Below are 17,134 nucleotides of genomic sequence, written 5' to 3'. Positions count from 1 at the left end.
TTAACAATTACTCGCAGCTAGTACAAATCAGCAAATATTACAATTTGCTGAGAATAAAAAACTACCAACAAACTCCACCTGTCTAATTGATCTAATCAATTGCCTAGCTAATGTGAACGCAAAGGCCACCATTCAATTTAAATGGCTCCCCTATCCTTGACTAGTCTATTTTCTTTCTGGCAGATGGAGTTGGCCACGGCCAAGAGTGACATGAACAGACACCTGCACGAGTACATGGAGATGTGCAGCATGAAAAGAGGCCTGGACGTGCAGATGGAGACGTGCCGGCGCATGATTAAAGGAGGCAGGAGCTCGCCATCGTTTAGCTCGGTGGCCAGCAGCGACTCAGGAAACACCGATGAGATCCAGGACGAGATTTCGGACAAAGACGCAGATGGCGAAGTCCCTGTTAGTTGATGACTGCTTTGTTTGAAAATTACAGTGGTCTTTGCTCACAAAATCGGTGCTTTTTTAGACAAGAGTTGGTGGTTGTGGTGGGGGTTCATTAAAAAGAAAGCGTTGCTCTTTTCCTCTCTGCTTCCTCACTGGATATTTTAAGAGCTAAATGTCATTTGACGTCAAAACAATGTATTCTATTCGCTGTTCTGTATAAAAGGCATGATCAAGAAATGGGGGCGTCCTCATTTTTTGAGAAGTGAGTATCAGAGCTGTAACAGAGGTGGAATTGCTGTGAACGGCACCGATATCATCTCATTATCTGACTGCAGGTGTCGTTGTGTGAAAGCGCGCAGTTAAGAAAATTGCTTCTGCATAAGTGCCGAACCTTTTGTTAGGATGTTGACAAGGACATTTGTTCAGGACAGTTGTGTAAAAGTAGCATCTGTGTAGAGCAGGGGTGTCCAAGCCTTTTTCCGCAGAGGGCCGAATACTGCAAAATCAAAATATACAATAAAAAATATATTTTACGTTAGCAAAAATGGTTAAAAGTTGTTAGATACTATATTTTAAGAAAAAGAAACAGCCTGCATGTCAGCTTTATTATTACCTTTCTTTCTTTATTATGCATCTTTGCGCTTTTCACTGTTTGGGTCCACTTGCATTGGGTCCAAATGGTGTAGTGACCCATAGAGATAGGCGATGTACTGATTGCAACAAATAATTTTGGTCGTTGGTTTGCTTTGTATATAAAAGAGGGGATTTTTGGACATTGAAGGGTCAAGACAAATGTTGCTAGGTTGGTTTCCAAGGAAATGCTGCATCCATGCCAGAGCAGCAAAGAGGAAAAGAGCACACAACCGTTTTTGTTTTTTTTTAATGCGTCAGTGCACTACTGAAGTTCTATGCAAAGTAGCCGGCCTTGTGCATATAGACTAGCTTGTCTTTGTTGTTGTGTTCTCCTTAAACCAATAGCTAGCCTTTTAACCAAAGCAGGTGTTTTTTCTAGAGCGTGTATAATTTGCATTTTTCCCCATTGATGAGAATTCGCCTTATTCCAGATCATTTTCCTCGCACTCTTTGTGCAGCACACTGATACATGAATAAAACACTACACATTCAACAAATCCAGAATACGATCAAAGCCAAACAAAGCAAAAACCAAAGGACATATTTTGAGGTCCCCAATCCAAATTGCCTTCGTGTTCTGCAGGTTTTTTTTTTAAATGCATATCATAATATTCCCTGGCTTCATATATTCACTGAGGGCTGCAAACATGCGATTGCATATCCCAGAGGCCTTTTTGTTTATAGCGACGTCACTGTTTTGTTTTTCAGTGCTAATGCTGCTAGTTTAGCGTCAAAACTGGGGGCAGAGATGTGTCTTCTAATGTATGTATGGAATACTTTATTAAGCAGAATGATCATTTCAGCATGTTTGTATGGCAAGAAAGGCTTTTTTTTAATTGACGGGTGTTGATATTAATCATAGATTTGCAACAAAAAAGTATTTTTTTTATTTTGTGTAATCTTGTCATGAGTAATTACTGTGGGTTGTCAGACAAGAGTGAGTACCACTCGCAGTTCCTATACATCATATACATATTGTATATGTCAACGTATGCATGTACAAGTACATGTTATACATTTTCTTTTGATGCTAAATTAAACCAGCCTGCTTGGTACAGTTTTTATACAATTTGTTTTTCCACATAAAAGCTGTGCTATTTTAAATATTGAAATGCAGGGATATATACTATATGTGGTGACTAAACCGCTTCTGCAAGGGTGTGTGAATGTTTCATACTAAAACTGTTTTTTTATACTAAAGAATTTTTTAAATGATTGCAGCAACTGTGGATTGTTGCAGTGCAGTATATCTGCGCACGTTGCTTGTTCTTAAATACCTCGATGCTGAGGTTAAAAAAAAAACAACAACATTGCCTTTATGTGGGCTCAGCTTTGTTCTTTTGAGATAACAGGTTCCATCCATTTTTTTTTTTCATTTTCTGCTTTTATTTTGGCTTATTTGTTTCTGTCAAATGTATTGACATATTCATGTGGGTTTGGGGCAAAAATAATGAATGTACTCAATGTCGGGGTAAACTGAAATATTAAACAGTGGATTAAAAACATCCTTTTTCTCAGTCTTATTGTGTAAATGAGCATTAAAAAGGCTGCAACATTTTATCTCCTCCCTTAAACACACATAGTGGGACTGTTAAAAGCAAGATCATGTACAAAAAAAGCAGGCAACCCCAAGAGGGCATATTTACAGTAGCTGAGGATTGCTATGCCATATTGTGGTTTTTAGTCCTTTTGTCTTTTTATTTGGTATCTCTCAGGATTAAAATTGCTCAACAGTTTGAAATGATTTACTAGTTAACATTAAAACACATTCAGTGGTAAAAAATAGTACATTATGTCCCAATTAAAAAGCACCTACCTGTAAAAAGGGGCAAGAACAGCTAATAAACCAGCGGCATGTCCACACATTCTCACTGATCTAACTCAAGAAACATCGCCCGTTTGGCCAAGCTGGCCTTGCCATGCTTCTTCTCCAGCTTCCGGCAGGCGACAGGGTCCGCAGAGAGTAGGAGGCTGTCATCACGGCGATCCCAAAACGGTCCACAGAAGGATGAGGGGTCCATAAGCAGATGGGAGGCCGCACTGAAGTCGCCGCTGGTCTTCAGTAAGGCTTTAGTGACAGACACCAAGTCCTAGGAAGAGGAGGAGAGGTCTTTTCCAGCACATTTACAAGTAGATAAAGGATAAGAGTCACCACGTTTATTTAAGAGGATGACAGCCTTGGCATTTATTTGAGTGTCTATGAGCACTTGAGCTATAATTCAAGCAGTGGAGGATAAACACACCTGGTTTGTATTCTTCATCAGCTCTCTGATTCGCTGTTTGTCCTCCTCTAACTGGGCCTGACTCAAGGACTGCACCTCTCCCTCCATCAAGTCGGTCCAAGCCTCGTCCTTTTCCTGAGACTCATCTTCAAAGTTACAAGGGTGATCTTTGGAGGCCACATGAACAGCGGCCTCAGCATGGCTCAGCTCCATAGCAGGCTGGGCCTCTTGTGTGTTCCCCTGAGCACTGGGTCCATGCTCAGAGGGATCTGGATCGGGCTGGGTGGTTAAGGTTTCTGCAACTGTGCTCACAGAAGCGATGGTCGGTAACAAAGACGTTTCACTGGGCGTGTGGAAAAGCTCCTCACCAGACTGAGAGACGGAAAGAGTACATGTGATTGTTTTTTTTGGAACTGATGAGAGCAGGTCACATTGAAGGCACATTACTCCATTTATTCATTCATTTTCTACCGTTTTTTCCTTACAAGGGTCGCGGGGGTGCTGGAGCCTATCCCAGCTGTCTTTGGGCGAGAGGCAGGGTACACCCTGGACTGGTCGCCAGCCAATCACAGGGCACATATAGACAAACAACCATTCACACTCACATTCATACCTATGGACAATATGAAACCGGAGTACCCGGAGAAAACCCACGCATGCACGGGGAGAACATGCAAACTCAACACAGAGACGGCCGAGGGTGGAATCGAACCCTGGTCCTCCTAGCTGTGAGCTGCACGCTAACCACTCGACCGCCTTACTCCATTTAAATATGTTTTATTATCAACTTCAACATTTACTCAGAAGTAATAGCTGATAGGCCTAAGAAGTCAGTAAACTGTGAACTGTTCATTTCAAATACAATGTAAACAAATGGAATGTACAACTTGGCTTGGAGTGAACTTATTCAGGTCATGAAAGTGTCCGTCTACCTCGTTGTCACTGGACTCAAACTCCCTTGCCGCCATTGCAAGAGTCCCCAGGACCTTCTTTTTCTGCCTCCCTGGCTCGGATTCACCTGTCAACGAAACAAAGAAATTCAATGGGAGTACTTAAATCTTTTGGTTTGGATGTTTTTATGGCCTAGTGTGCCTTACACTCCATGGAGACATGCGATGGTGCTGCAGCAGTAAGCTGTTCTTCCTCCTCTTCTTGACTCTCTGGTGTCGCTGCTTCTGCACACTGTCCTTTTGCTCTCTTAGAAGGAGGCTCCTCCACTGTGTCTTTCTGAGGAGTGGATGTGGCAGACCTGGTCCTCCGAGGTGTCTGAGGGGACGACGGCTCTGACCTGACAGCAGCTGATGATGCTGCTGACGGTCGGCGCTTTTTGTTGTACGGTTCATCCTCCAGCTCCAACCTTTTGCTGAACCTGGGTGATTTGCGCAAAGGCTGGACCACCTGTTCGTCTTCTTCGTCTGTTTCTGTCCGATTGGCTGTAGAGTGGGTGGAGCTTTGAGGCTCCAACTGGTCTGGTTCTCTGTCGTTTGGAACTTTTTCAGTTTGCGGGGATGCCTGTGACTCATCTGTTTCAGTCACAATGATCTCGGTGTGCAAGGTGTCACCTTTTTTGTCTTCTGCTGTATCGGCTTGCTCGTTTTCGTCTGCTGGTGGGTTCAAGATCTCCTCCTCTTGTTGCGGAGCTTCTTCGGCATCTTGTGGTCCATTTTCAACGGTTATGTCTTCAATCTGTGGATGCGCCAGTACTGTCTATTAAATCAACTAACCAAAAAACACTTATAATGACAAATAATGAAACCTTGTGAAGACACGCTGACGCTATGACCAGTGTTTCCCATACATTCATTTATTTGTTGCGGCTCAACAATGAACATTTGAACCACCAGAGATACACTTGGCCTATATTTAAAAATATTTTGTGATATTAGCATTTGCTCACAAACACATACTGGTCTTTGTAGCTTGTCGTGACAAGTCGGCATCATAACTCTGCTTCTCAACACCTAGTCACATAAACGCATGTATTTTCCAGTGTTCACAAAATGTCCATCCACACAAGTGGACTTTTTAAAGTATCTCTCCCATAAAAGCACATTCACAGTCTGTCATGGGCATGAGAAACCTGAAAAAAGCTACCACAGTTGACTTGGTATCATATTATTATGCATCTGTTCATCAATATATTGAAAGATTACAATGAGACGTACAATGACGTGCAGCTCAGGAAACATGTTTTTTTTTTTAATTGCACATACTTTTTATAACACAAAAGTGTGTCTGTCACCCGTATTCAATGACTTCAAGTTCATTTGTTAGATAATGTTTACATACCTGTGTTAGATCCTCAGATGAGAGATTCTGTGGAGGGTGTTCTGGCTCTGTCTGTGTTTGAGGTAGAAGGGGGTCATCATCTACTTCACAAGGACGATTTTCAGTCACTTCTGCTTTATTATCGTCCTACAACCAGGAACGTGCGAAACAGTCATGCATTATACCACTACTTGCTGTTATCATGCTGTACACACCCTAGTGGTGATGTAGGAGAATGACAGTATGTTTCTTCCAGGTAAATCACCTTGACGTCTTCTCCAGGTGCTTCCACCTCCTCGGTTTCTGACTGCTTCTTAGCCAGGTGACGTTGATAATGGTCTTTCATTGACTGCCAAGGGTGACTGGTCACGTGTTCCTTTTCCATCTGTTGCCAAAGGCGGTTCCCTTTAACTTCTGACTTTCGCTGGCTGACGTAGCTCAGAATGGCGGCGTCTTCGTCGGAGGTGTACGACTGCCTGCCTGATGAGAATAAAACCAAAACCCTCAACTCATAGAATTGCAGTTCCATCAGCTAGAAACGATACACCACAGCAGAATTGCAGCAATGCCATGCAAATATGCCTACTAGGGCAGAGGAGGGGCAAGACATCATAGAATACTGACTGCTCACTTCAAGGCAATGACATACGATAATTAACACATCATTGCTTTACTCATTCCCCTTGATCTTTTTTTTTGATCTGACTAATTTAAGTTACAGTGATCGAATGAATTACTACAGCTTCTGCTTGGACATTAATATAGCGGCTCTTACAAACATTGTGAGCAAGTGACAATGGGAGTAGGATTGCAAGAATTATAGCGCACTTAAAGCTAATGTGCGCTTCCAACCCTGCCTTCCATATTACGTGCAATATAATTTCCATAGCTCACATAAACATCTAGTTGCCCTTATCCGCAAGATAGCCTCTCTCCAAACAAGAGGTATCATCACATTTTAATCTTGCAAGATATTGTGACATCATTGGTTTTATAAGGAATTAAGGAATTGTGTGTCATACCTCTTGGAGTTGCAGGAGACTTCCTGGCGTTACTGGATATTGAAGCAGAGCGTCGTGGGACATTTGCAGGATTTAGTCTGTAGTCCTCGATGTTCAGCTGCTCGGCTTTCTTCACACAATCGTGGATGTACTGGATGGACACATACCTAAGAGGGAAAAAATAAACAAATCTTAATATCCATTATTACCCTTTGTACAAAAGGGCAAAACGCATGGGTCAATGTCACATTTTTATCCCTAATTATTTAGTCATTTCAAAGGTTCACATCCATTAACATGTCTTCATACTACATGCTAAACAGCTTGCAAGTGATTAAAAAAAAAGTACAGTATTATGTATTTCATTCTCCTTAACGTGTATTAAAAGGCAATTTAAAACAAGAATTTCGATACAGTTTCATTCTGCAATGCCAAAAAAGTAATGTAATGATTCCATTATTACACTTACCAGTGAGCCGTATTCTCACTAAAGGTGCCTTTTTCCTCAGGGTCAATCAGCAAAATGCATCCCGGACTCTGGACATTGGACGTCTTTCCTCCCCCAGCTTTGATGAGAGGCTGCAGATCCCTTTTGATGGGTCCTGGTCGCAGATAGAAATTCATGGGTTCGCCCCCCACAGTTATGAAGAGAACGGGTGAAACGTTGGATGCCATCCTTCAAGAAACGACACCTGGAAGAGATGTAGTGAGACGAGTGTTGGGTTTAAGACATTTATGCGCAGGGAAAGCATTATTTTATTTAGTTTTTCTAAATTTAACAAGCTAATAGTCAGTCATATTATACTGTATATATATATGTTGTTTATTATTTACGTTCAAGCACTTCAAAGCTTGATTTCAAGCATTTAAACTAGTTGTCACACAGCTATTTGTTGTTTAGTATTTACTTTCAGGCTGCACGGTGGGCGAGTGGTGAGCGAGTGGTGAGCGTGCGGTGAGCGCGCAGACCTCACAGCTAGGAGACCGAAGTTAAATTCCACCCTCAGCCATTTCTGTGTGGAGTTTGCATGTTCCCCCCATGCATGCGTGGGTTTTCTCCGGGTACTCCCACATTCCAAAAACATACTAAGTTAATTGGCGACTCCAAATTGTCCATATGTACGAATGTGAGTGTGAATGGTTGTTTGTCTATATGTGCCCTGTGATTGGCTGGCGACCAGTCCAGGGTGTACCCCGCCTCTCGCCCGAAGACAGCTGGGATAGGCTCCGGCACCCCCCGCAACCCTCGTGAGGATAAGCTGTAGAAAATGAATGAATCGATATTTACGTTCAAGCACTTCAAAAGCTTGATTTCAAGCATTTAAACTAGTTTGTCACACAGCTATTTGTTGTTTACTGTTTCCTTTCAAGCGCTTCCAAGTTTGGCATGAAGAATTTTGACGACTATTTAACAGCTTCACAAATTGACATAAGTCATCTTCATAACTACAAAAGAAGAGCATGACGTCTTCAACGCTAACTTTGCTAACATTAGCTACATCTCGTTGGTACGTTTAAAAGACCGTGTAATAGCAGTGTTGTGATATCCACTGTCCGACCGAGTGATCTGAAATGGTAAATGTTAAACTGAAATGTTCAACACTGCTAAAGTTAAGAGTGTTTACCTTTTTTTCCCGCTGGACAACCAAACCCGTACACACCTCCCGGTTTACGTCCGGGTATGGTTCTTCTTCGTGTATTCTAGTGTAGTAGCCAAACTAGGTTAAAGTTTCGTTGCTGCCCCCTCGTGTCTGTCACCCTGAAATTACAGTAATGCGTTATAGTAAAATCTCTTACTTTGAGAACATGTATACAGTGTACAGCATACTATGTATGTAAATGACAATTTACATTTTGTTGCAGTCTTTGAAGGCATTGGGAAGACCATGAGAAGGAATAGGGCCGGCGTGTTTATTCCATCACCTTCATAAAACCTTGCCTCCTTCACAAGCTTGACAGCAACATTATTGCTATTGGCCTCTTTTGTCTCCCAAGCAGCTACAACAACAGGACCACCCCCAAAAAAGATGTGAGAAATGACTGAAGTGTTGACTTACAAACAGCAGACGTATTCTATCCACATTATAAACGTCTGACATGCACTTATTTGCTTCCCTCCATCATCAGAGAGGACCACACTGCAATAAGTGTTTAGTTTGGCTCTGAAGCATCTTCCTGCAGAGGGAGACATTACACAGCTTTGCTGAGAACCGACTGACCGAAAAAGGTTGCTCAAAGTATGAAATGTTGAATGAATTAATCATAATTGTAATGTTTTTATTTGGTGTTTTAAGCATGTGTACATTATATCAAAGCACAACAACATGTCAAGAGGTTATACTTTGGCGCAAAATGTGCATTAATAAATTACTGAATGGATCCACAGAAGCGGCATAGAAAATATGACTCCCTTGCTAATTTTACAAATTAGCCTACTAACTAACACATAAACACAAATAAGGTAACATTAGAATTTGCACATTTGTTAGCCAACATCTTCTCTTTTTGTCGTGTCCATACTGTAGCGTCGTAGAATGACGGCAGTCAGGATGGCTCTATCGTTGCATGGTTTTTTTTATTTCCAATCAGCATGAGAAACAACTTACTGGCCTGTTGCAGACTTAACTCACTAACTTCGGCGCCCGGCAACCGAACTTCCCCCTTTTCGCTCACGTTCTTCCTCCTTGGTCCCAAAACGCCCGCTCCAAAACCGCGAGCTGAACATGACTGCCCCCCAGCGTCCATGCATGAAACTACAGCCCGGAATACAACACACACGCAACGCTACACTACCCCCGCCCCACAAAGGCCCTCGCCCCGAGGGCACAGAGAATCAGCAACAATCAATGAACATTAGCAACAGCGTAACACAATTTCAAGTGCTCCCCCCAACATTGTGACCCACATAGTCTCTGAGATACCGTGGCGGCCTTCTCCTCCTCGGGCGCCTCGCTATGGGGGGAGTTCCAGCGGATGGTGAAACCGGCTGTCCCACCTCTGGCGCTGCCAGCCCGGGCGGCTCTCCATCCTGAGCTGGGAGTGGTGAACGTCTCCCGTCCGCCTCTGGTGGAGCAGGGGCCCTATGGCCCACTCCCTGCACTCCCCGGTATGGCGCCAGCCGGTCCCGATGAAGAACCACTTTCCTTCCTCGGTCTGGCAGCTGCACTCTGTACACGACTTCCCCGACTCTCTCCAGAACTCTGCACGGCCCCGTCCAAGGGCTGTCCAGTTTGGGGCACCGCCCCTTCTTGCGCTGTGGGAGGTAGACCCACACCTGTTCGTCCTGTTGGAAATGCCTCCCTCTTGCTTTCAGGTCATAGTTCCTCTTCTGTCGCCTGCCTGCCCTCTGTTGCTGCTGCCGGGCGAACTCGTGAGCGGCCTCCAGCCGGTCCTGGAGTTTCCTGGAATACTCTGGACCAGGGACTGGCTCTGTGGTCTCTGGGGGGCGGCCAAAGGACAACTCGGCTGGCGTACGGAGCTCCCTCCCCAGCATGAGCAGGGATGGCGTGCAGGCTGTAGACTCCTGTACAGCAGAGCGACAGGCCATGAGCACCAGGGGAAGATGATCATCCCAGTCCTTCTGGTGCCGTGATGTCAAAATGGCCAGCTGCTCACCCAGAGTGCGATGAAATCTTTCCACCAACCCGTCACTCTGGGGCCGCAGAGGGGTTGTGCGTGTCTTTCTGATGCCCAGCCGCCCACACATTTCTGCAAACACTCGTGACTCAAAATTTCTTCCTTGGTCACTATGCAGCGTCTCTGGAACTCCAAAGCGGCTAAACATTCCCTCTATCAAGGCGCTAGCGACTGTCTCGGCTTCCTGGTCGGGTAGCGGGTACGCCTCTGGCCACCGTGTGAAGTAGTCGATGGCTGACAGGACATAACGATTCCCGCGATCGGAGCGCGGCAGCGGTCCCACAATGTCGACTGCCACTCTTTCCATGGGCGCTCCCATGAGGGCCTGCTGCAGTGGGGCACAGGAGCGGCCAGGGGGGCCCTTCCTCGCTGTGCACAAGTCGCAGCGGCGGCAAAAATCCTCCACATCTCTCCTGCAGCGGCCCCAGTAGAAGCTTTGGCGAAGGCGGCGCAGGGTCTTAGCCACACCAAAGTGTCCAGAACCAGCCGCTCCGTGCATGGCAGCCAACACAGGCTCTTGTAGACACCTTGGGACAACCACCTGCCACCTCTCTTCCCCTGTCGCTGGCTCCCTCCACGCCCGCTGCAGCACCCCTTGGCTCAGCCGCAGTGTGTCAAACTTGGACCACAAGCCTTTAGTCCCTGCTGACGTGTGGGCTATCTCCTCCCATGCTGGAGGTCGCTGAGACTCCACCCACCTCCGGACTGGTTGCAGGTCTCCATCCTCCTCTTGCTTCTGCTCCCACTCAGCGACTCCCACAGCCTGAAGTTCCCTGGCCATCACTCCTGCAACCCGGCACTCCGACAGGCCGCCACCCGCTTCCTCCAACAACTCCTCCTCGCGGGCCTCTCTCCTGTCACAATAGCGGCAGCCCTCTGCAGCACACGGGCGGCGGGACAGCGCGTCTGCGTTGGAGTGACGTGTCCCGGCTCTGTGCTCCACCTTGAAGCTGTAAGCCTGTAATTCTTCGAGCCACCGTGCCACTTGCCCTTCTGGCTCCTTGAAGGTCATCAGCCAGCTGAGAGCTGAGTGGTCTGTCCTCACAGTAAAAGGCTGGCCACATAAGTAATATTTAAAGTGTCTGATGGACAGCACCACAGCCAGCAGCTCTCTGCGGGTGACACAGTAGCGCCTTTCAGCCTTGCCCAGCACTCTGCTGAAGTAGGCCACGACCCTCTCGCCTTCGGGTGTGGGCTGCGCCAGCACCGCTCCTACTCCCTCTCCGCTAGCATCTGTGTCGAGGATGAAGGGCAAGTCCGGATTCGCGGATGTTAGCACTGGGGACTCACTCAGGGCTTGCTGAAGGCTGTTGAATGCTTTTTGGCAGGGGTCAGACCACTCAAAGTCTCGGCCCTTCTGGAGTAGCTGGAAGAGGGGTGCCGCTGTGCCAGCAAAACCTCGCACGAACCTCCTGTAGTACGAGGCTAGCCCCAGGAAACTTTTCAGCTGCTTCGGGTTGGTGGGCACTGGCCATTCCACCACCGCCTTCACTTTATCAGCCAGGGTGCTGACTCCTTCACCTCCCACGCGGTGACCCAGGAATGTCACTTCTCTCTGCATGAAGTGGCACTTTCCTGGGTGTAATTTCAGGCCAGCTGCTCTGATGTTCTCCAATACCACCCTCAGGGACTTTAGCGCTGTCTCGAACGAGCTTCCATGGGCCAGGATGTCATCCAAATACACGAGGCACTGCTGGCGAGGGACCCCGGCCAGCACTCTGTCCATCAACCTCGAAAAGGTTGCTGGTGCATTGCACAGTCCAAAAGGGAGGACCTTAAACTGCCAAAGGCCCCTCCCGGTGGAAAACGCTGTTTTGGGTCGGGCCTCCTGGGAAAGGGGCACCTGATAATAGCCACTGCGGAGGTCCAAGGACGAGAACCAGGATGAGCCCGAGACCAGGTCTAAGGACTCGTCAATGCGCGGCAGTGGGTAAGCATCCTTCTTGGTCACCCCATTGACAGTCCGGTAGTCAACACAGAGACGCCATTCCCCCGACTTCTTTGGCACCATGACAACTGCCGATGTCCATGGACTGTCGGAAGGTTCGATAATACCCGCTCGCAGCAGCTTAGCTACAGCCTCCTCACAAGCTGCGTGTCGGGCCAAGGGAAGGCGACGGGGGCGGCATTTAATTGGCCTGGCCTCCCCCGTGTCAATCTCATGCTGTGTCAAATGAGTGAGACCCCCTTCATCGTCGTTCTTGGCGAAGGTATCACTGAAGTCCGTCAGCAGGCTTAGCAGCCGTTCCTCTTGCTTGGGGGTCAGGCCACTGCAGTTCCTTTTCCACAACTCCCACAGCGTCCTGTCCACAGCTCCCTCTTTCACAGAGTCTCTGCCCGCTGTCTCTGGTTGTCGGCGGGGCTCCCTCGAAGGCGGAGGTGGGCCTGCGGCCTCCAGTGCACATACCATGTGCTTGGCCCGGGGATCGAGGGAATCCAGGGAGGTCATAGGAATGGCAGGACCCCCCTGAAAGCTGATCCACCCACTTCCGATGTTCATCACACAGTCAGCCGCCTTCAAAAAATCCAGACCCAGGATGCACGGGTCTTGTATGGCTGCTTTCCATACCGGGTGCTGGAGTGACATGCCCCCCACCGACAGTGCCAGTCGTCCTTTCCCTTGGAGAGGGGACCACTCTCCTGTGACTGAGCGTAGAGCTACCGCTGTCATTTCAAGATGGGCGTTCTTCGGCCACACGTCAGACCTTATCAGCGTCACCGTTGCCCCCGTGTCTATGAGGGCCGGACAGAACACGCCCTCCACTTGGATCATCACGTAGCTGGAGCCTTTGTCCGACGTGCGCCCCACAGCTCCAATCGCCTCCACGCCCATGCTCACTTGGGACCCCCTGGAGGTGGTAGACACAGCAGCTTGTGGGGTGTTAGCCTCTCGGGTCCGCACATCCCCCACTATGCGGGCCCGTGGTCGTTTCCCGACGACTGGGGCGAGCGAGGGCATTCTCTGATCAAGTGACCGGGCTGGCCACACCCCCAGCATACCCTCACTCCAGGGCGTGGGCGTTGTGGCGACTGTAGCGACACGGACCTGATCAGTTCTGTGATTTCGGCCACCCAAGGGGGTTTATAGTCAGCCTCTTGACTCCCTGCTGCTGACCTCGCTGTGGGCGGCAGGACCCTCCCCTCTGCCACGCTGGAGCTCTCCACCATTTCTCTCTCCACAGCCAATTCTAGGGCTTCTTGCAGGGTGCGGGGGTGTAACAGATGAACTTGAGCTCTTAGTTCTGGGGGCCGAAGAGCTCTGACAAATTGGTCGCGTGCCAGCTCACTTTGTACCTCTGGCGACATGTGGGAATATGCCCGCCTTGACAGGCTCTCAATGGCATAAGCCAGAGTTCGCAGCGGTTCTCCAGCAGTGCGACACCTGTAGCTCAGTTCATTTCTCAGGAGCCCCGGTTGTGCGCACTGTCCAAAACGCCTCTTTAGCGCCCCCACTAGAGCTTTATAATCATGGCGACTCTCTGGGTCAAGGAGCAAAAGGCAAGATAAGGCGTCCTCCGTGAGACACACTGCCAACTGTAAAGCTTTGTCTTTATTGGACCACTGCTGTGCATTTGCAATCAGCTCAAATTGGGCGTGAAAAGCCTCCCAGTCAGCCTTCCCAGAATATTTGGGCGTTTTCAGACACATGGCCGCAACTGCACGTGGTGCGCCGTCCACCGCGTTGTTCTCTGTGCACGCTGCAAGGCCGCCATTCTTGGCCGCCGGTGACAGCTTCGACATGCCGACAGCTTCTCTCCACGCCTCCCGACAAGCTCTCACCATCTCTCGGCGCTCCCTCCCTTCCCAACTGGCAGCGCCCACCTCGCTGTCGCTCTCCACCTCCTCCTTCACACGCGGCTCCCCTCGGTGGCTCATACTCGACGCCGCCGAAGACTCGGGCAAAACAGTACAGTAGGCTCACGTTCGAAGTCACTTCTGACACCAGTGTAGCGTCGTAGAATGACGGCAGTCAGGATGGCTCTATCGTTGCATGGTTTTTTTTATTTCCAATCAGCATGAGAAACAACTTACTGGCCTGTTGCAGACTTAACTCACTAACTTCGGCGCCCGGCAACCGAACTTCCCCCTTTTCGCTCACGTTCTTCCTCCTTGGTCCCAAAACGCCCGCTCCAAAACCGCGAGCTGAACATGACTGCCCCCCAGCGTCCATGCATGAAACTACAGCCCGGAATACAACACACACGCAACGCTACAATACTATTTCCCCACCCTGCCCGAGAATAGTAATTGGTACGTTCTGTGAACCAGGAAGTGGTTAACATAAGGACGGACCAACTAGCACAATAATTTTGTTACCCTGCCATGCCATCTAGTAACTCTTATTATTGTTTTAGCGTGACATTTAACTGTGGTACAAGTATGACTATTTTAAAAAAAATAATTCCTTGAATTCCTTTAATTCCTTCGGTCGTTCAAGTCACCTTAGAACTGCAGAAATGTTCTCCTCACTCCAGAATGGTACAGTCCTTTCCATACGATTAAAATAAACCCGGAAGTAGCCTGTTGACAACAAATCAATGAAAAACCCCCATCCATCAATATATGCAAATACAGAAAAATACAAAATGTATATATTTCCCTCTCATTTTATATTTAAATATATATATATATATATATATAATATGTAATTTAAATTATATTTAAATTTAAATTTTTATTATATTTAAATTATATTTAAATTACATTTAAAGGACAACAGAAAAAAACATTACAAAAAACAGAAACAATGGCTTAATGTAATGAGAAACACGGAAATGTTGATACTAGGGGTGTCACAAGATCTCGCAGGATTAAAACGTGACAAGATTTATTATCCAGAAAAAAAATCGTCCCATGGCGTTACCGCTTTGAGGGCAATAAAAAATAGTTTATTAATCACACAAAAAATAATAATGAACTCTATAATTTAGTAAGGAAGTGTAACACATGAATTTTACACCAACAGCTGAGTCGCAAAACTAAGATTTTCACTCAAGATACTTCAAATTCCCCTATTACCATCTTTTGGAGTTAATTCTTAAAAAAGTATATTAAGAGGTGTTTTGCTTTTTGAATTAAAAAGAAAACGGCATGGCCTGTCATCATACATCATCACACAGTAGATGAACCAGGAAGTGGCCTTGTAGCACGACAACAAAACTCATTTTTGGCATAAGTCTAGCATTCTAGCTACCGTGAACACTGTCATAGTAGCATAAACCCAAGTGCTTGCTTCCAACTTGCGTTTGCTGAATAACCAGTCATTCTGGCTTTTGCTGTGACTAAAACAATCTTATCTTGTTTAATCTTTGGCTGCAGGATCACATACATGGCCTTGACCTCTTCCGTGCTCTGATGACGGGTCTCGTGGGGGGATTCAGGCCCAGTGCGCCCCTCCCTGTGGATGCACTGGGACATTGGGGCGACTTACAAGAAGGCTTCTGTTTTGGTTTAAGGAGTAACATTGCACGTGATTGCAACATATGTGTAATAGAGTACAACATAGTGGTTCAATGAAATAGCACAAGAAATTCAGTGAGCGCTCAAACATAAAGTTATGTTATGAGTAGAGTCATTTAGCACATTTTACGACTGTTTTTGAAAGTCAAAAATGTTATCTTAAACAACACTAATGAGGCTTGAATGGAATCCTGTGGTTCTCGGTGCAAAGGCCAAATTAAACAGTATGCTCAATGACAGGTGTATTATTGCAGAAAGGTCACACATTCCTTTCTGACACCAAAACAAAAGGCTCTTTAAAAAGAACAACAACAAAAATGTTTCTTAAGGAACTCAAGGAGGAACAACAAAACTTCCTGGGATAAATCTCGCACTCTATCTTTGGAGCAGAGAACAACAGGCGATGGATGCTGGAGATGATTTGGCACACATGCCTGCAGGAACCTTGGCAGCCATTTGGTCAGCAGAGACCAGCCGTTAACAAAGTGAGGATATGCTGACTCGGCATGCATTTAGAACCAACCACCACCACCACCGTCATTCTCCTCCTCCATCCAAAAAGACCATCCGGCCCTTGAGCCTGAACCCCCGCCATCTTCTGCCAATTCTAAAGGGTTATTTTCCTCTCAGCTGCTTTCTCACGTCGACGTGCGCTCCCATGTGACGTCTTTTCATCCCTTTGCTCTTGCTCCAAAAGAAAAAAAAAACAACATAAAAACCCCCCAAAACGATGTACTGGTTGTACATTATGACACACGTCAACCAACAAGATTTATAACGGGAAGAAGATGGAATTCTTCTGCTTCATTCCCATGCATACACTCATAGGTCGCAATATCCACACAATCAAATCATCTGTTTGTAATATTTTGACTCTCAAATATATCTAAATAAGGTCAAGTGCTTTTATGATTATTATTATAATAAAAGCTCATTTGAATACCAACAAACAATTACAAGAAGTAGCCTTAAAAGTGTGCCCGAAGCATCACAATAACCATAGAACAGGAAGTGGCATTTACTGAGATGAAGTAAGGCGGTATACAGAATGTCAGGTATGGTAGTCAACACATTTTTAAAAGTCTGATGCATGACATTAATGGACCTTTTTAGTATACGTCATATCTCATCAAGCGGTGAGCAATTTTACTTTCCTTTAGTTTTACTATAGAGTGGATAACATTTTTTCAAAGTTGTGTGATAGGAAAAAAATTAATTGTTAACAACTGCATAGGCATGAAGATTCACCTTTCCTGATCCCTGCATGTCCACTATGTCATGTATCAAAGGGCGACTTTATTTTAATTTATTTAATTTAATTTATCCTTAGTGAACCTTATTTTTACACTTGTATGAAAGTTAGGAATGTTAAAAGGAGGGAAGTATTAAGTCTCTTGTCATCAAGGGTATTCATTTTACTATATTTTAGTTTTATTATACAGCGCCTAACTTATTCTTATACTTGTATGATTTTTTTTTATATGAAAAAGTGTGATGCATAATAAAGACTTAAATTTCATT

General features: G+C 46.2%; 2 protein-coding genes across 7 annotated transcripts in view; one reads left to right on the top strand and one right to left on the bottom strand.

Moving 5' to 3' along the window:
* iffo2b (intermediate filament family orphan 2b) overlaps positions 1-2,597 on the top strand; it is a 28,670-nt gene extending 26,073 nt beyond the window's left edge. The window contains exon 8 of one of the 3 annotated variants that reach the window (XM_058054890.1): positions 184-2,597. In XM_058054890.1, coding sequence (XP_057910873.1) covers positions 184-417 — 234 coding nt within the window. In that variant the 3' untranslated portion in view covers positions 418-2,597. Of the gene's footprint in view, positions 1-164 lie in introns of all 3 variants that reach the window. The other 2 variants (XM_058054888.1, XM_058054891.1) reach the window with 2 other exon arrangements.
* On the bottom strand, positions 1,024-14,657 carry terf2ip (telomeric repeat binding factor 2, interacting protein). Of its 4 annotated transcripts, XM_058054886.1 has the most exons (11): positions 14,596-14,623; positions 8,575-8,692; positions 8,143-8,276; positions 6,987-7,209; positions 6,539-6,684; positions 5,782-5,996; positions 5,538-5,663; positions 4,346-4,934; positions 4,181-4,266; positions 3,270-3,620; positions 1,024-3,116 (listed from the first exon to the last, which is right to left on the bottom strand). In XM_058054886.1, exons 4-11 carry the CDS (start codon positions 7,190-7,192, stop codon positions 2,895-2,897), a joined length of 1,941 nt encoding a protein of 646 aa, XP_057910869.1. In that variant the 5' UTR covers positions 7,193-7,209; positions 8,143-8,276; positions 8,575-8,692; positions 14,596-14,623; the 3' UTR covers positions 1,024-2,894. The 4 variants fall into 4 exon arrangements, 2 of the variants coding, with proteins under 2 accessions (XP_057910869.1, XP_057910870.1); XM_058054887.1 differs by lacking the exons at positions 8,143-8,276; positions 8,575-8,692; positions 14,596-14,623 and adding an exon at positions 7,426-7,515; XR_009120048.1 differs by lacking the exons at positions 1,024-3,116; positions 3,270-3,620; positions 4,181-4,266; ... (2 more) ...; positions 5,782-5,996; positions 6,539-6,684 and having other exon boundaries at positions 7,186-7,209; positions 8,369-14,657.
* Between the last annotated feature and the right edge of the window lie 2,477 nt (positions 14,658-17,134).

Source organism: Doryrhamphus excisus, chromosome 18 (assembly GCF_030265055.1).
Source record: "Doryrhamphus excisus isolate RoL2022-K1 chromosome 18, RoL_Dexc_1.0, whole genome shotgun sequence".
Classification (NCBI taxonomy): Eukaryota; Metazoa; Chordata; class Actinopteri; order Syngnathiformes; family Syngnathidae; genus Doryrhamphus; species Doryrhamphus excisus.
The sequence above is the reverse complement of the archived record's forward strand: the minus strand, read 5'-3'. Positions and strand labels throughout refer to the sequence as shown.